Below are 19,792 nucleotides of genomic sequence, written 5' to 3' on the forward strand. Positions count from 1 at the left end.
ACGAGACTTACATTAATAAATAAATAAGCGCATTAAAATGAGATAAACACGTGAAGATTATCTGACAAAACCAAAATCTCAAAAATAAATCAAGACAATTGACAACTAGTTTAAAAAACACTTTTAAGATTGCCTTCTATTAAATTACTGTTTAAGAAATCTCCTTTAAAATTGTGTTCTATCAAATTATTGTCTTCAAAGGTTGTAGATGTGATCATAAGCATACCTTAATGGTACTACACCATCCTTCACAAAAAGAATACCTTAATGGTACTACACCATTCTTCACAAAAAGGAGATCCTATGTTCGAATTCCCCATACTAAAAAAAACCAAAAGGTAAATTTCATATTCAATTGTAAAGTGTTTAATATGACCGTTCAATCAACCGTTACATTTTAAGGATTGTTTTTCTCTTGGTGTGATATGGTATTAATGTTTTTCACTTTTTTAATTTCTTATGAGATTTGATTTAAAATCTACAGATTTTTTCTTAAATAATTCACCAATTTTTTCTTTCCTTAATTAAAAAGTAGACTCCCAAAAATAACTGAACCCTACCTAATTCATTTTCTCATTACATACTTTGGCCATATATACACCTTGTGTTAGCTTAATATTACAATGTAGAAATTGTATGTGCCGACTCTACTTATTCACATGCATAGAGAATGCACATGAGGTTTTTCCCCTTTTTCAAAATTTTCCAAGAAACTAATAGCAAAAGCTAGTGTCAAATGCCAACAACAGAGAACTTCTCCTCATTCAAAGAAAGAAATCCATTACAAAAAAATCAACCCACAAAAATCAACTACACAGGTCCCAAAATCGCCATGAAAAATCTTTACAAAAAAGGTAAAATACATTCTTCTTTGTCCACCATTGATGACCATCTTTCTCTCGTCCTTCCATCTGAGACTCTAATCCCAATAGAAGCTCTTTCTCTTGAAGACAAAGTATTGGCTTACCTCATTTCCTCCTCCAATAACTCCAATGACTGCTCAATGCATAACAAAAAGAGCAATGCCAAGAAAGGGTTGACACTTGGAGATGCTGCTAACAATGGAAAAGACCATTCTTTAGCATTTAATTGCAGTTGTTTTAGATGCTATAAGACCTTTTGGGCTCGTTGGGATGCTTCCCCTAATCGAAAGTTTATCGATGAAATCATTGAAGCTTATGAGGAAGACTTGTTAATGAAAAACAAAAATTTTGTTAGTAAGAATAATATTTTAAAGGTGGTGAAGAAAGATCATCAGAAAAATATCACTCTAGTTTGCAACGATCCTAGAGTTGATCATGTTGAGTTGGTGAAAGAAGAAGAAGAAGAAGAGAACAAAGTTGAGGAATCTTCAGCGAGCTCTAAAGTCAGCGAAAACATTTATGTAGTTGGAGATGAAGCTGAAGAAGAAGGAAAAGAAGACGGTGAATTTGGATCTGAGAAGGGGAGTACTGTAAGCAGGCTTGTGGGTTTCATTGGAGAGAAGGTTTCAGCTCTTTTGAGTATGAGTTAGATTTTTCTTGTTTTTCTAAATGAAAATTTAGAACTTATTAGTTTTGATGGTGTTGACTCAAGTTAAGAGTGTTTTTTTCTTTTTCTTTTTTTCAAAGGGCTTTCCTTTTTTTTTTCCTTATTATTGGATTAAACTATGACATTGATCAAAAAAATTTTGCATTTAATCCAAAACAATTTCAATTTTATGTATAATTTTTTTTCTTTATTTAGATTGGATAGATGATATCAAGTAAGAGTTTAATTGATATTTTAGTACATGTGCATTGTTATTTTCAAATACTTTATTGTCTTGAAAATTCATAATATAATAATGTTAAAAGCTTCTGCATTGTTGAATTTTTAAAAGTAGATGACTTAAATTATATAATATGTTATATTTAAGTATTCAAATTATTATTTTTACGGTAAAAATATCTAAATTAAATTTTTACTTGTACCGTTGGTTTTTGTTATTACCAACTAACATCAAAATTAACTGTAGATTCTAAAAGTTAATTCTTGGTACTTTTGTTCTAAAAAAAACGAACTTATATATGAAATTTTCTTAAGCTAGAAATGAGAATGTAGAGCTCATCGGAGTTTGGTGCCACAATTTTGACTTTTTTTACCACAATTTTGACTTTTTTTACCATTGAGGTTTATTTTTCCACGGCCTACACATCACCTTGCTTTAGGATAATATCCACATGGAGCCCACCACTTCCAAAAGTACCACCAACACCAATAGTTAAATATTATATCAATATCACATGTATATTTATATAAATATATGTATACATATTCAGGAGAATTCTTTCCATGGTTTCATGCGGAGTGTAAACAGTTTTCAGCATAATTTTTTTTTTGTTATGACGGTTTATATTGTACCTATTTAGAGTATTTTGTAAATTTTTAAAAAAATTTGAATAATTTATAGTATCGAAAAACTAAGTTCAAACATGTTGTTGCACGCGTGACTAATTTTTTTATACTCGTGGAAAACAACATTGTTGACGGTGAGAACTCGTCAACGAAGTTAAGTTGGAAAAATTATCGAATTGAAATTGCTAATTCGAAAGCTATGAAAACTTGAACGATGACTCAAGAATAATGGAGTAACAACAATGGAGAATTCAGTATCTCATTCACACTAATGTCTCTGTTACAGTAAAATTTTCCAACCCCCTCTCAGGTGGCCTTGGAATTCCATTTATAGTAGGCTCTAACGGCCTTAGGTACATAGTGGTCCAGGGGACCAAGAGGTACAAACGTACTGTACCAGGGAAGTGGCTTCAGAGGTTGTGGCTGTACATCCCGTACAGGAGCAGGTGTCAGGAGGATGTCTCCACTACTTGTCTGTACCCCTTCCTGAGGCGTGGTAGCAGGCGTGTTGGCGCAGGAGGTAGTGGTGTCGGCTCTGACCTATGGCCGTAGACGTACGGACCACGATCTTCACTGGTACTGGCATCCGTACCTGGTACCTGGTCGTACAAACATGTCTCCTTTGACTCACACTAAGCATAGGGACTTTGAAGTGTGAAAAAGGGGATCTTCGGTGTCCGTATTGGCCGTGGCGTTGAATAGGGGTCTTGGGCCCATACACGTTAAGTCATGGGGCGTCGGCCTCCTGAGAAGATTATGGGCTGATGGACCTCCCGGGGCGTGCGCGCGCGGGACCTTGCACGGCCTCGCGCATGGGGCGCCGTAGACGGCCCCGTGGCCCCTATTGGCCTTGCGCCTGGGACGCCGTAGACGGCCTCGCGACCCCCTCTTGGCCTCGCGCATGGGGCGCCATAGACGGCCTCGCGGCCCCTCATGGCCCCGCACATGGGACACCTTAGACGGCCTCGCGACCCCCTCATGGCCTCGCGCATGGGGCGCCTTAGACGGCCTCGCGACCCCCTCTTGGCCTCGCGCATGGGGCGCCGTAGACGGCCTCGCGGCCCCTCATGGCCTCGCGCATGGGACACCTTAGACAGCCTCGCGACCCCCTCATGGCCTCGCGCATGGGGCGCCTTAGACGGCCTCGCGACCCCCTCTTGGCCTCGCGCATGGGGCGCCGTAGACGGCCTCGCGGCCCCTCATGGCCTCGCGCATGGGACACCTTAGACAGCCTCGCGACCCCCTCATGGCCTTGCGCATGGGGCGCCTTAGACGGCCTCGCGACCCCCTCTTGGCCTCGCGCATGGGGCGCCGTAGACGGCCTCGCGGCCCCTCATGGCCTCGCGCATGGGACGCCTTAGACGGCCTCGCGACCCCCCTATGGCCTCGCGCATGGGACGCCTTAGACGGCCTCGCGATCCCCTCATGGCCTCGCGCATGGGGCGCCTTAGACGGCCTCGCGACCCCCTCTTGGCCTCGCGCATGGGGCGCCGTAGACGGCCTCGCGACCCCTCATGGCCTCGCGCATGGGACGCCTTAGACGGCCTCGCGATTCCTTCCTTGGCCTCGCGCATGGGATGCCGTAGACGGCCTCGCGACCCTTCTTGGCCTCGCGCATGGGGCGCCGTAGACGGCCTCGCGGCCCCTCTTGGCCTCGCGCATGGGGCGCCGTAGTCGGCCTCGCGGCCCCTCTTGGCCTCGCGCATGGGACGCCTTAGACGGCCTTATATTTTCTCTTGATGAGATTATGAGCATCAACACTTGCCCCCCCTAGTCTAGGAGAGGGCCTTTAGGTGCTCTTGTAGACTATTCATCTTGGTTCCTATAAATAGGCCGTCATGCATGGCTTAATATTTCACATCTTACCTCCTTGGCTTAGTGGTAGTTAGACCCTTGCTCCTCCCAAAAGGTAAAGGGTTCAACCCCCCACAACTACACTTTCTCTACAATTTCATCACTTTTCCATTCATTTTTTTTTTATTTTTTATTTTTTTTATTTTTTATTTTTTTTTTTATTTTTAGCTAATTTCTTGGTGTGTACATTTTTGGGCTAACACACTTTTCTGATTAACTCTTGCAGACGCGCATTTTCAACGCTTTGGTACTTTTTGCCTCCCAACTTTCCTTGGACTCCGACTTCGTTCTTTCAATTGCTTGAGGTATATTTTCTTTTCTTCTCCTGTTTATTTACTTATTTTATCGGATTCAGACCAACAATACTTGGGGTGGGGTACGTTAGCCCGAGCTTGTTTTGACCACACGCGCGCCCCTCCTCTTTCTTTTTATACATGTCCCTTGTAGTAGTCCATTTAGGGCGTTTGCACCTAGGGGTATTAAGCCTGTTCCTTTGTGTTTTGTAGTCTTCCCCTTGTTTAAACGTGACCCCCTTTTTGCTGTTGGGACGCGGTTTCATGGCCAGTGAGGGCCCGTCCGACATACCCTCGAGGGCTGAGTTTATCGACCTGTCTTCAGATCCTGAGTCCCCTGAGGGCAGCCCTTACCAGGACTATGAGTCTTTGAGGCAAGCCCGCATTCGCCACCTCGAGTGCATGGCTGATCTTAGGCATAAAATTTGGGTGGTAGAGAGCGAAATTGACTCGGTGTCGAGGGGAGACGGAGGACCTTCACCCCCGGGCCTTAGCGACCATATAGCGCGTCTTAGGACGGCTCTTTTTGAATTGCGGTGGGAGTTAGAGTTTATGGAGGGACACATTCCGCCAGAACCTCCCACTCCCCCTTCGCCTGATGACGATCACGGGGCTATCAACTCCTCTCCTCAGCCCCTAGTCTCCGTTGATCCTGGCTTAGCGCTTCCGCCATCGCTCCCTCGATGGAAAACCCTTGCTAGGAAGAGAAAATGGAGGGTTAAGTGCTCTGCCTCTTCCTCACATGTTTCTTTTGATTTTGCAGATATGTCGAAGGTACGCAGACAGGTGTCCGTCCAGGAAGAAGACGACGCCCCCCTACTGGCGTCCAGCCTAGTGTCCAATATGTCTTCGAACAAACTGAAGACCATCGTGAAGCGCTACCGAACTCCTCCAGAATACGCCTTGCATGTTCCTCAGGAGACCTGCCGGGCCGACCGCCCTGAGAAGGGCTTTGTGGCTTTGAGTGAGCAGATTATGAAGGCGGGTGGCACCGTTCCTCTACACCCGTTCTTTGTGGCGGTTCTCAACTATTTTGATTTGGCCCCTCTCCAACTGTCACCCAACAGTTGGTTGACTTTAAGTTGCCTCTTTCTTTGGTTCAAGAATAATGAGCAACGCGCCCCGACGGCGCAAGAGGTGCATTCCTTGTACAACCTTATTGGGGTGCACAATTCCAAGGGCTTCTATTACTTGCAAAAGGCCAATAGTGAGCTACCCTTGATAGATGGCTCAGTGTCTAACCCAGGGTCCTGGAAACAGGATTTTTTCTGGGTACAGGGGCCTCTTTCAGTTCGTGAAGGCTTTCGCGCTGAACCTAGTAAGTATCCAGTCTTTTTCTTTTTCTTATTAGAACTCACCATTTTGCACTCTCGCTTGTACTGATATTGGTGCGGTTCTTGCAGGGCAATTTGCTGATCCCTCGGTCATCGGGTCGGAGGCGGAGGCGATAAACAGACTCATTGCAGCAGACCCCGCCCTGAAGAAAGCAGCAGTCCTATTTACCATGACAAATCTCAATCGCCACCAATTGTCTCCGGTCTCTAACCCCAAGTTCCTATGGTCAATCACCGGGTCTAAGAAGGTTGTGGCTATGCCGGCTGGGCCATCACTGCACGAAGATGAGGCTGAGGTGGAGATGGAGGATGCCCCCCTGTCCCCCAGGGGACATCCTCCTCATGACTCCCATGACCAGGACACGGCCTTTCACCCTCTAGGTCCGCAGGCCGCGGCAGGATGCTACGCCTCTCCTGGTTGCGGTGGTGGCGATGCCTTCCCTCCAATTCATCATGATCTCGGCATACCGGCTGCTGATTTCGTCGGGCTCGCGGAGCCCCCTGCCGATGCACCAGAGTCTCAATTTTTCTCTTCTGCTGCGCCTCCTCCTGCCTCGGCGAGTGGGTCGTCTGTCCCAGTCCAACCAGATGCTCCTAGCGTGGGGGCAGAGGCTTGGGTGACCAGGATGGCCTCAGTTTATGGGCAGCGTTTCGTTCCAATAGCTGAGAGTCTCCCTGTCTCCGACTGGAGGGGCCTAGGGAACGTGACTCAATCAGACCTCAGGGAGATGCTAAGGCGTGCTGCGGCCTGGGTGAGGCTTTTCACTTTGCGTTGATTAGTATTATGCATAGATGCACCTGTGTTCTTCTTTTTGTTACTTATTGCTGATGCCATTGGTTTTCTTGTGCAGGTCTATATCGTGTCTCTTCGACATGCTGACTCAACTGGCATCCTTTCCGCATCTACCACTGAGAGGGACGGCCTCATAGTCCAGGTCCAGGAGCTCGAAAATGAGCTTAGCGCAACCAAGGTCCAATTGTCAAAAGCCCGGACTAAGTACACCAAGTCGGACTTGAAGAATGAGCAGCTGAAAGCTAAGATCAAGGTGCTGAAGGGCAAGGCTAAATGTTTGGAGCGCGAGCTCAAGGAGGCCAAGATCGCTGCATCCGGGTCGCATGAGATGGTTGTTCGACAGGGGACTGAAGTTGAGGCCCTTAGGACTGAACTACAGTCGGCTCAGGAGAAAGTCGCTTCCTTGGAGGCGGAGAAGGCTGTAATCGAGCGCAAGTCTATAGACCGGGCTCTTTACAATGTGTGGAAGCAGGATCCCAACTTCGACTTCTCCTCTTTTGGCGAGCAAGCTGTTGCCCGAGCGGCCTGGTGGAGTGCCCACTACAGGAGGCCTTGAACTAGTTTCGCTCCTTTTTTTTTTTTTTTTTTTTTTGTAACGTCATTACTAGTGCTACTTTTCTGTTAGTAACCCTTGTATTGTCTTGAGAACTCCTTTCTTTTTTATGTATGAATACATGTGATGTTGTTGTTTATTTCTTGTTCTACTGCACTTGAGGCCCTTTTATGCCTGTATGACGCGGTTTGGTTGGTTCCCCTCTTTTATTTGTCAGGCTGGAGGTCCTTTGGATCCCATGTGAGAGGGTTCACTGGGACCTCTTTTGGTGCCCCTTGGCGGTTTTTGTAAGGATATTTTGACCCCTTGGGTCTTAGCTATCCTTTTGGGTTTTTCTTGCGCGCGCTTATTATTTCTTTGCGAGAGGCGTCCCTCTCGTCCTTTTGCATAGTACTATTTCGGCAAGGGTCTTTTTTGGGACCCTTTTTGGCTGGGCGGCTTGGTGGCCGCTCCAGACTTATTAGTGTTGTCACTATATATATATTTTTCTTTCGTAAGGCCTTTTGGCCTCCTTGATGTTCACGAGGGTAGCTAATCCTTGTAAACTCAGGGGAGGCCTTGCAAGGTCTTTTTACTACTTTCTATGTTTAGGGACTTCGTCTAGGGCCCCGATATAAGGGGTCCTTCTAGGAACTCCCATTGAACGGTCCTTTTTAGGGCTACGGTCCTTCTCGGGTCCTCCTGATGCATAGGGGGTCGCTTTTGGGCTACTCCTAATCGAGGGCCCTTTTCAAGATCCCTTATCAGAGGGTCTTTTTTAGGAGCCTCTTTTTTAGGAGGGCGAGGGGTCCTTTTCAAGACCCTCCGTTAGAGGGTCCTTTTCAGGTCTCCCTTGCTAGCTGCGTTATCGCCCCCTGTCCTGCCCCCCAAGTGTTTGGTGAAATTTATTTCGGCGGACACTTTGGCTGATGCCCTGGTATTGAAGAAAAAATAACACACGAAGAGGCTAACAGTCTTACTTATAATACGTGGTTTCATTCATTATATTCGTAACATAATGGTTTCATACACGTAGTTGCAACGGTACATAGGTGATTTTCACATAAAACGAAATAAAATGGCTCACGCCTACTTAGGAGGTTATCTAGGTAACCTCTTTGATTTCTTCCTACCATATCAAGGCAGCGTGCCACACTTGTGCTTTTATCCGTGGGCACCGGCGTCTTACTGGTAGTACTTCCTCAGGTGTTCCGCGTTCCATGCCCGGGGCACGATGGTGTCGTCCATGCGCGCCAGCTTGTAAGTGTTTGGGGGGATGCACTGAGCGACTTGGTAGGGTCCCTCCCAATTTGCCCCCAGCACTCCTGCACTCGGGTCTCGTGTGTTTGGGAGCACCTTCCTCAGCACTAGGTCGCCGACTCTGAAAGTTCTCTCTCGGACCCTCGAATTGTAGTACCTTGCGGCGCGTTGCTGGTATACTGCCACCCTCATCTGGGCTTTTTCTCTCTTTTCCTCCAGGAGGTCTAAGCTTTCGGTCAGGGCTGTGTGGTTGGCTTCGTCTTCATACGCCTGCACCCTGTGGGATATGACTCTCATTTCGACTGGGAGCACAGCCTCGCATCCATAGGCCAAGGAGAATGGGGACTCCCCAGTCGTCGTGCGTGGGGTGGTTCTGTAAGCCCACAGCACATTTGGTAGCTCATCTGCCCAGGCTCCTTTCATCTTCTCTAGCTTTGTCTTTAGGTTCTTCTTTAGGACCCTGTTGATGGCCTCCACTTGCCCATTGGCCTGGGGGTGTACCACTGCGGAGAAGCTCCTCCTTATACCTCTTTTCTTACAATATTCATCGAAGGCTCCTCCTTCAAATTGGGTACCATTGTCGGAAATAATTTTGTAGGGTACCCCATACCGGCACACAATGAATTTGTTGACAAAAGAGGTGATGTGCCTAGCGGTTATTTTCACAAGGGGTTCCGCTTCTACCCATTTGGTGAAATAATCTACTGCCACCACCGCGTACTTTGCTCCACCTCTACCTGTAGGCAGAGCGCCGATCAGGTCTATCCCCCAGATGGCGAAGGGCCAGGGGCTGGGCATGCTGGTCAGTTCGCTCGGGGGTCTTCGAGAGTAATTAGAGTGCCTCTGGCACTTGTCACATTTCGTGGCAAAGTCCTGCGCGTCTTTCTCCATGGAAGGCCAGTAGTATCCTTGTCTTACGGCCTTCCTAGCCGTGGAGGGTCCACTTTCGTGGTTGCCGCACTCTCCCTCATGGATCTCTTGTAACACCTTCAACGCCTCCTCTCCTTCTACACACCGCAGGAGAGGCATGGAGAATCCTCTTTTGTAAAGGACCCCATATACCAAGGCGTACCTCGCGGCCTTGTACACCAACCTCCGAGATTCGTTTTTATCCGCAGGCAAGACTCCTTCCTCCAGGTACTTCTTGATTGGCTCGGTCCATGATTTCTTTGGGACGCTGATCATGTGCACATCTACGCCTCCGATGCTGGGCTTTGGCAAGTACTCCACGGGTATTGATTCCAAGACGTCACCATCCTTGGTGGATGCCAGCTTTGCAAGTGCATCGGCATGGGTGTTCTTTTCTCTGGGGATTTGTTCTATAGTATATGCCACCATTCGCCCCAAGTAGCCCTTCACCTTCTCTAAATATGCTGCCATCTTGGGCCCCCTTGCCTGGTACTCCCCCTTTATTTGGCATACCACCAATTGTGAGTCACTGAAAATATGGAGGCGCGTTACTTTCAATTCCTGGGCTAGGCGCAGGCCAGCTAAGAGCGCCTCGTACTCCGCCTCATTATTGGAGGCCTCGAACCCAAACCGGATTGCGCAGTACATTCTGTGTCCCTCGGGCCCAGTCATCATGATGCCCGCTCCTGATCCTCCTTCATTTGACGCCCCATCAACATGCAAACTCCACTTCTCTACATTTCCCAGTTCATCCTCCACAACAGGCTGCGCCCCTCCTTCACTCTGTCCTTCATTCGGCTGATGGGTGAATTCTACTATGAAATCTGCCAGCACCTGCCCATTGATGGAGGCCCTTGGGGTGTAGACAATATCAAACTGACTTAGCTCAATCGACCATTTCATTAGCCTCCCTGAGGTCTCTGGCTTATGTAAGACTTGTCTCAAAGGACTATCCGTTAAGACATCAATCGTATGCGCATGGAAGTAAGGCTTCAACTTCCTCGACGCCACTACTAGCGCATAGGCCAGTTTTTCGATCTCTGGATACCGGCTCTCTGCGTCCACCAGACGCTTGCTGATATAGTATACGGGCTGTTGTTGCTTCTTCTCTCCCTTAACTAAGGCTGCGCTGATGGCATGCTCCGACACCGCCAAGTATAGGTACAGCTTCTCGCCCTTCTCTGGCTTTGCTAACAGGGGCGGCTTCCCCAGGTGCTCTTTCAACCTGACAAAGGCTTCCCCACATCTTTCATCCCAAGCGAACTTTTTGCTCCCTTTGAGGATGTCAAAGAATGGGAGGCACTTGTCGGTGGACCTTGAGATGAACCTGTTAAGGGCCGCCACCCTTCCTGTTAGGCATTGTACCTCCTTCTTATTCTTCGGCGGGCTCATTTCTATGAGCGCCTTTATCTTGTCGGGGTTGGCCTCGATTCCTCTGGAGTTGACCATGAAGCCCAAGAATTTTCCCGAGGATACCCCGAAGGTGCATTTGGCTGGGTTCAGTTTCATCCGATATTTCCTGAGCGTGTCAAACATCTCACCAAGGTCTTTGTTGAGTTCTGCAGCTACTTTGGTCTTCACCAGCATGTCATCCACATACACTTCCATATTCCTCCCTATCTGATTTGCGAACATTTTATTCACCAGCCTTTGATAGGTGGCTCCCGCGTTTTTGAGCCCGAAGGGCATCACCTTATAACAGTAGAGCCCTTTGTCTGTAATGAATGACGTGTGTTCCTCATCTACAGGGTTCATTGGGATTTGGTTGTATCCCGAGTAGGCGTCCATAAAACTTAGTAACTCATGCCCCGCTGTTGCGTCTACTAACTGATCTATCCTGGGGAGTGGGAAGCTGTCCTTAGGACAAGCTTTATTCAAATTCGTGAAATCGACGCAAGTCCTCCACTTCCCGTTTGGCTTCGGCACGAGTACTGGGTTTGATACCCACACAGGATAGAAAGACTCACGGATGAACCCGTTGGCCTTCAATTTGTCAACCTCTTCCTTTAACGCTGCGTACCTTGTTGGATCGAGCGCCCGCCTCTTCTGCCTGACGGGCCTTGCTCCTGGGGAGATGTTCAGGTGGTGGCACATTACGCTGGGGTCTATGCCCACCATGTCCTCATGACTCCATGCGAACACGTCCAGATTATCCTTCAAAAATCTTATCAATTCTTCCTTCACGCCACCTTGTAGGCTTCTCCCTATCTTCAATTTCCTTAAAGGCTCCTCCGTCACCGTAGCCTCCTCTACTTCTTCTTCCGGTTCTGCTCTTGCCTCATCCACGACCCGAGGGTCCAGCTCCTGCGGACCCCCTGTGGGCATGCTTATCGCCTCGTGTACCACCATGGCCATCGGCTCGCGTGGCTTTGCAGGCGTGCGGAGTGAGGTGTTGTAACACTCCCTTGCTTCCTTCTGTTCTCCTTTCATACTCGCGATCCCTCCTGGGGTCGGGAACTTGACAACTAAGTGATATATTGAAGTTATGGCTTTCAATTCTCTCAGGGATGGCCTCCCTAATACCGCGTTGAAAGCTGATGCGCAATCTACCACAACAAAGTTAGACATAATTGTGGTTTGGCGGGGCTGCTCCCCCATGGTAAGTGTCAACTCAATCATTCCAAGGGGTTGCACTGAATCCCCTGTGAATCCGTATAGTGACGACTGGCAAGGCTTTAGGTGACGAATGCCCAGTCCCATTTTTTCCAAAGCTGGGCGATATAGGATGTCCACTGAGCTCCCGTTGTCCACCAGGACTCGATGCACACGCATATTTGCCAACTGAACTGTCAGCACCAGTGGATCATTGTGGGGGAAGTGTACCCCCCGTGCATCTTCCTCAGTGAACGTTATTGAGTCGTTTTCCCCCTTGAAACTCTTCGGGGGTCGCTGTTCTAAACTCATGACACAGGGGGGCGGACTTCGTCGAGCCTCCCTTGCATATTTATCTCGTCCCTTCCGAGAATCTCCTCCAAATCCTGGGCCTCCAAAAATGGTGCGGACCTCCCCTTGTATTTCTGGGGCTCGCTCCTGTGCCTGGGATGCTCTGGGCTCGTTTTCTGGCCTTTGCCTTTCTTTCTTGACATAACGGCCTAAGTGCCCCCGGCGGATGAGCTCCTCAATTTCCTCTTTCAAGTGGATGCACTCTGCCGTGGTGTGTCCAATGTCTTTGTGGTATTGGCAGTATTTACTGGGGTCCCTCTTGGACCGATCCTTTCTCATTGGTGGGGGCTTCTTGAAGGGCACTCGATCTTCGTTGGTGACGTAAATATGCTCCCTGGTGTCAGTGAGGTTCGTATAGTAAGTATAGGTCGCTGGCCTATGATCACCCCCTCGTTTGGTTTTTCTCTGCTGGTCATCTCTCGACCCCTCATACGTCCTCTTCTTCTTAGCTATATTCGGCCCGTCGTTAATTGGGGGCTTTGCATGGGACTCCTCCTTTCCGGCCTTCAGGTTTGCATGGCCATCCTCCACACGGATGTACTTCTGTGCTCTTTCATAGAAGTCGTCCAAGTCGGTGACTTCCCTCTTCAGCATGTTGTCCCACAACTTGCTCCCTGGGAGTACCCCAGCAGTAATGGCCATTTTTAACTCCCGGCGCGTCAGGCTCCCCACTTTTGCGGCCTCCATATTGAACCGGTGAATGTAGCTTTTTAGGCTCTCCTTTTCCCCTTGCTTCACGTTGGCTAAGCTGGTGCCTGGCATCGTGTAGTCCCGCACGGCATGGTGCTGCTAGAGGAACTCATCAGAGAACTGCTGCCAGGACCTGATGGACCCCGGCCTTAGCCTTTTGAACCATTTGTAGGCGGGTCCTTTCAGAGTAACAGCGAAGCAATGGCACCTGGCACCACTTCCAATCCCCCTCAATTTCATGAGATCGTTAAACGCATCTAGGTGGTACTTTGGATCCGTGCTCCCTTCGTAAGGGGTCATGTTGGGCTCCTTAAAATTGGCAGGGAGCCGGATTGCCTGAATTTCTCGCACGAAGGGTGACTCGTGGTCGAATTCTTCCTCAAAGGCCTGGCCACCCGACGCGGTGACAATCTTGCTCCGCAAACTCCGCATCTCTGTGTCTAAGTCTTGCCTCCTTTTGCTGAGGGAGTCTCTTAGAGTGGACGGGCTAAGACCCGCCTTTCCCTTGCCTTCTCGAGGCGCCTCAGGGGGTGTGGTCCCTTTGCCTGCCCTTTTCCTATTGATCTCCTCCCGCAAGTCTGGGGGCGTTCTTTTGGAGGTGACCTCATCCTCGCGTCGAGGGGCAGCCGTGGTTCTCGGCGTTGGCTTTTGGGCCTGCTTAGGTGGTTCGGGGTGATCACGTTGCTTCGTGCGGGGGGTGTTGCTAGTCGAGTGTCGGGTTCTTCCATCATCTACTGGCACAGTGGTCTCCACCCCACCCTTGCCCTTCTCCTTTCTCTTGGGCAAGGTTATGCTGGATTTACCCTGCAGTAGGCCGTTAAGGACCTCTTGCATGTTCTCCAAGGTAGTTTCTAACCTTTGGTTTTTACGGTGGAGCTCACGTATCTCCTCTTCGTAAAATCGGGACTTTGAACTCGAGCTCACGGAGTGGACCCGGGGGTGTTTGTCTGGCCTATGAGTAGAAGGGCCCGGGTCTTGCCGGCCGGAGTTCGGTGCCCGCGGTGGTTTCGGAGGAGGGAACTCATCAGCGTGCACCGGTGGTGCTCTGGGAGGACTCCCCCCAGGTGGAGCAGCCGGTGACGAGGCCACCCTGTCTCCTCCTTGAACCTCAGGGTCTTTCGGGGGCTCCACGTCCCTGGGTGGAGGAGCGTCCTTCATGGAGGCCTTCAGCTGGACTCCGTTTAAGTGAACTTCGACCTCCTGCGTCTCCCTTAGTCGCTTCGAGCGTCTCGGCATCTTCTTCTTGTCGGAAATAATGGTGGAACAGTAGCTTAAAACTAACGTTCCCACAGACGGCGCCAAACTGTTGACGGTGAGAACTCGTCAACGAAGTTAAGTTGGAAAAATTATCGAATTGAAATTGCTAATTCGAAAGCTATGAAAACTTGAACGATGACTCAAGAATAATGGAGTAACAACAATGGAGAATTCAGTATCTCATTCACACTAATGTCTCTGTTACAGTAAAATTTTCCAACCCCCTCTCAGGTGGCCTTGGAATTCCATTTATAGTAGGCTCTAACGGCCTTAGGTACATAGTGGTCCAGGGGACCAAGAGGTACAAACGTACTGTACCAGGGAAGTGGCTTCAGAGGTTGTGGCTGTACATCCCGTACAGGAGCAGGTGTCAGGAGGATGTCTCCACTACTTGTCTGTACCCCTTCCTGAGGCGTGGTAGCAGGCGTGTTGGCGCAGGAGGTAGTGGTGTCGGCTCTGACCTATGGCCGTAGACGTACGGACCACGATCTTCACTGGTACTGGCATCCGTACCTGGTACCTGGTCGTACAAACATGTCTCCTTTGACTCACACTAAGCATAGGGACTTTGAAGTGTGAAAAAGGGGATCTTCGGTGTCCGTATTGGCCGTGGCGTTGAGTAGGGGTCTTGGGCCCATACACGTTAAGTCATGGGGCGTCGGCCTCCTGAGAAGATTATGGGCTGATGGACCTCCCGGGGCGTGCGCGCGCGGGACCTTGCACGGCCTCGCGCATGGGGCGCCGTAGACGGCCCCGTGGCCCCTATTGGCCTTGCGCCTGGGACGCCGTAGACGGCCTCGCGACCCCCTCTTGGCCTCGCGCATGGGGCGCCATAGACGGCCTCGCGGCCCCTCATGGCCCCGCACATGGGACACCTTAGACGGCCTCGCGACCCCCTCATGGCCTCGCGCATGGGGCGCCTTAGACGGCCTCGCGACCCCCTCTTGGCCTCGCGCATGGGGCGCCGTAGACGGCCTCGCGGCCCCTCATGGCCTCGTGCATGGGACACCTTAGACAGCCTCGCGACCCCCTCATGGCCTCGCGCATGGGGCGCCTTAGACGGCCTCGCGACCCCCTCTTGGCCTCGCGCATGGGGCGCCGTAGACGGCCTCGCGGCCCCTCATGGCCTCGCGCATGGGACACCTTAGACAGCCTCGCGACCCCCTCATGGCCTTGCGCATGGGGCGCCTTAGACGGCCTCGCGACCCCCTCTTGGCCTCGCGCATGGGGCGCCGTAGACGGCCTCGCGGCCCCTCATGGCCTCGCGCATGGGACGCCTTAGACGGCCTCGCGACCCCCCTATGGCCTCGCGCATGGGACGCCTTAGACGGCCTCGCGATCCCCTCATGGCCTCGCGCATGGGGCGCCTTAGACGGCCTCGCGACCCCCTCTTGGCCTCGCGCATGGGGCGCCGTAGACGGCCTCGCGACCCCTCATGGCCTCGCGCATGGGACGCCTTAGACGGCCTCGCGATTCCTTCCTTGGCCTCGCGCATGGGATGCCGTAGACGGCCTCGCGACCCTTCTTGGCCTCGCGCATGGGGCGCCGTAGACGGCCTCGCGGCCCCTCTTGGCCTCGCGCATGGGGCGCCGTAGTCGGCCTCGCGGCCCCTCTTGGCCTCGCGCATGGGACGCCTTAGACGGCCTTATATTTTCTCTTGATGAGATTATGAGCATCAACAAACATGTTTGAACCTAGTTTTTGGTACTATAACTATTCGGAATTTTCTAAAAATTTGCAGGATGATCTAAACAACTATAATATACACAATCATAAAAAAAATCGCACTGAAAACTATTTACGAGTTGAGAAACACTAAAAACCCACCACCAAACATTAAAGTGAAACCCTTATAAAAATAATTATCCTTCATATTTATACACGTGAGATGGTATTATTACTTGGTACCGAAAATTTTTTATTTTTTTATTTTAGGAGTTATTTATATATGTAGCCATCAAGTCCTATATGTATAGTGTGGAATTACATAGTTTGAAAAAAATCTCAATATATATATATATAAGTATATAAATTATTAAAAGAGCATTTACATGATATTAACTTCCTATTAAATGAGCGTAAAATTCTTTGTTTATTATATTGTTTGTTATTATTAACAGGTGGGGTAAAATTTATTATTGAAATAATTCTACAATGTTTTTGTGTATTATGTTGTAAGAAATAAAATTTTAATTTTATCAAATTATAATATTTTATTTATATAATTCAAATATAAATAATAATTATTTTGCTAATTTTATAAATAATAAAAAATTTATCTAAAAACAATTTTCTAACTTGTTAAATATAATTTATGATAAATATATTATACATGGTATTAGCATTGTTTATAGCACATTAAATAGTTGAAATTATATTATATTTTAAAATATATATATATGATCTTAGTAAATAACAAAATATTTCATTATTGTATAAGAAATTAATTTTAATTTTCAAAATAATGTATCTAATATTTATATATGATTTAATAACATTATATGTTATTATGCTAATTTTACATATTCGTATGATTAACCAAACACATTTTACTAATACTTTTAGGAATCCAAATAAGATTCAAGTACAAAACCAAATACTATAATATAGTTTCCCAGATAATTAGATTACCCTGCTCAACTTTCCCAACAAAGTGAAAATTTGGAATTCTGCCTACCAAACGACCTCTTAAAAAATATCAATTGTATTTTTGTTGTAATCAAAAGAGTGTCATTTTGAGAGTGATTTTTCTATGTGAGGCTGAGTGTAGCATATTAGTCTACTGTTAATTAAGCTACATTGCACGTTGTGCATTTTGTGCTAAGTGTTCTTTGGGAGAAGAACTTGAAAGTCTTGTTTCAGGAGAATTCAAGGCTACAACTCTGGGTAAAGTTTGATACTACAACATTGAATTGAGTTCAAGTGTTTGAGGTGCAAAAACGATGATTAGAATACGGTGTTCAAGATTGCGGCAAGCGAATAGAAGGAGTCTATTTTTGCATAAGACAATTGTATTTTTTACCATTGATCTCTTACTAATCATGTTTTTTCTCTGGGCGTGACCACATGGACTAGGGAAATTAGACCATGTAAAAACTTCATGTGTCATTTAAATTTCAAGCACTTTACGTTTTTAACATTCAGACTCTGTAAACAATTGGATCAATCATCTTTGATTTCTAACCAATCATGTTGTTAATTAATCAAACAACTTTTCTAATTCCGCACTAAATAAAAATTTGTTGGATTAATCACTTGGTATTACCTTAAAAACAAAAATTTCACCTTTGTTAAATATATATATATATATATATAATTAAATGAGATTTTAGCTCAACTAATCACATATTTTATATTTGTCATATTTCTCAGATTTTCCACCAATCACGGATTCAATTTTTTAAAACTCAAAAACAACTTACAGACAGTGAATCAATCAAATTTTTAGAAACATGTTTTCAGTCACTAAATTGATATTTTCATTTCAGAATCACACTTTTTGAAAATATAGTTTTCTAATTGCAAACCAAATTTTAGCCTCACTTCTCATATTTTTATGTCTAGAATTTTATGAGAATGTGTAGCATATAATGTGACTTTGTTTGGTATTTTTGATTCACCATGTTCTTAATGTTTATAAATTGAGTAATTTATTTTCATGCATCTCTTCTTCTCTAGCATACAATTTAAGAATGTGCAAAAGTTCTGGCAAACTTATGTTCATGCCTCATAACCAAAATTCATTTCCTGAAAATACACCTGCACGCAAAAGATCCCAAAGCATACATACAGTCTTAACTGGTAACATACGTAACATTCTTAGCATACTTAAGTTCTTATCATGCATACTTTAGTTTTCTTACTTACTCAATAATCTTAACATACATACTTACTTAGTCATTCATCTTAACATACATACTTACTGTAACGCCCAACTACCCAGGGATCGTTACGCTGTGTATTTTAAACAGTGCTAAACTCACCAAATGAGTCATTTTGCCATAATCGTGTAACTAAGTGTGATTAACAGTTTAGGGTTAAAAAAATTGGTCAAAGATACAACATTTCACTAAAACGTTTACTGTATACACTGGGATCCCAAAATACATTTTAAAGGTTAATTACAATAAAAGAGTTGCAACCAGCCGACCTAAGCGGCAAAATAGGGTTTAACCCTAGTTCCTCTTTAAACCCTCAGTCGTGGTGGTCGAGCAGCCGCATATGTACACATCATCACCTAAGCTCTCAAACTCAATGATAGTCCAGGTTTCTTTTACCTTTACTTGCACCACATAGCACTAGCACTCTCCTTCACAATCTCATTCCCTGTGCTCTCAACAACAAGAGCCTTCCCTACCACCTGAGCGTAGGTAGAGATTTCATGTACTAGGGCGACTCTTACGCTCTGAGCTATTCTTGGATTCAATCCCTGGATAAACCTTTCCTTCCGAGCTACATCCATGGATACCATATCAAAAGAAAACTTGGCCAACCCATCGAATCTATTAACATACTCGGTTACTGTTGCATTTTCCTGAACCAGGTTCAGAAACTCATTTGTCTTAGTAGTCTTAATTGCATTACAGTAATATCTTTCATTAAACAGCTACCTAAATTTCTTTCTAGTCCATCGCAATTGTATCTCGTCTCTAGGATACCACTTCCCACCACGTCTGGGCATCTTCCCGCAACATATATGTCGCACAGATCACCCTATCATGACCTATCACCCCCATACTGTCTAGGATTGAACTGATCATGCCCATCCATTGTTAAACTCTGAATAGATCTAGGCCTCCCTCAAAAATTGGAGGGTAATATTCCTGGAATTTTCCTCAAAGAAATTCCCACCTATTCTCAACCCTAGGTTGAACCAATACTGGTGCCACTCTTGGCATAGCAAAGGAAGAGGTGTTCCCTGACAGAACTTGCTGTTGTTTAAAACACCTAATCTCTTCCTCTTGCCTCTGCAATCAGAATTGCATATCTGTAAACACCTGCTGCAAATTTTGAGGGGCAGGTGAAGAACTCAGGCCCTGGCTGTAATTCACAGCCTCGGTACAACCATCACCAGGTCTCATTAACTGCCTTTGGTACATAACCTCTTATTGAATCTGCAGTCAATAACTTGACCCATTTAACATGATGAGCATATTCAAAAGCCTTCCCTACAAGAACAATCACATAACACCACGTTCATATACCACTCTAGTGTTAAAAACACGCCACAACTTTCACACATCAATCCATAACCCCTGCTCTTCCAACTTACATACCATGCTCTCAACTCCAGCATGCAAATAACACGTTCATATAATCACTGCGCAGGTAATCATATAATCATATCAATAGTCAAGGGCTAAGCCCTAACAGAATCTCATTCTCCCTAATAAGGCATGCAGGTAAAGTATTTACATTCTATTTAAGCAGCTAAACACATAACCACGTAAATAGTTACCATACCCTGAGTGAAGCTTGTCATTAGTGACGATGGTACATGCCCAGCTTGTCTACAGGAACCCTTAACCTTGGCTCGCTCATATACCAAGTT

General features: G+C 46.8%; 1 protein-coding gene across 1 annotated transcript; it reads left to right on the forward strand.

Annotated features, from left to right (window-relative positions):
* The first annotated feature begins 827 nt into the window (after window positions 1-827).
* Window positions 828-1,811, forward strand: LOC133814687 (uncharacterized). Its single transcript, XM_062247617.1, has one exon. The coding sequence runs from the start codon at window positions 833-835 to the stop codon at window positions 1,511-1,513; it is 681 nt and encodes a 226-aa protein (XP_062103601.1). The 5' UTR covers window positions 828-832; the 3' UTR covers window positions 1,514-1,811.
* The last annotated feature ends 17,981 nt before the right edge of the window (window positions 1,812-19,792 follow it).

Source organism: Humulus lupulus, chromosome 2 (genome assembly GCF_963169125.1).
Source record: "Humulus lupulus chromosome 2, drHumLupu1.1, whole genome shotgun sequence".
Classification (NCBI taxonomy): Eukaryota; Viridiplantae; Streptophyta; class Magnoliopsida; order Rosales; family Cannabaceae; genus Humulus; species Humulus lupulus.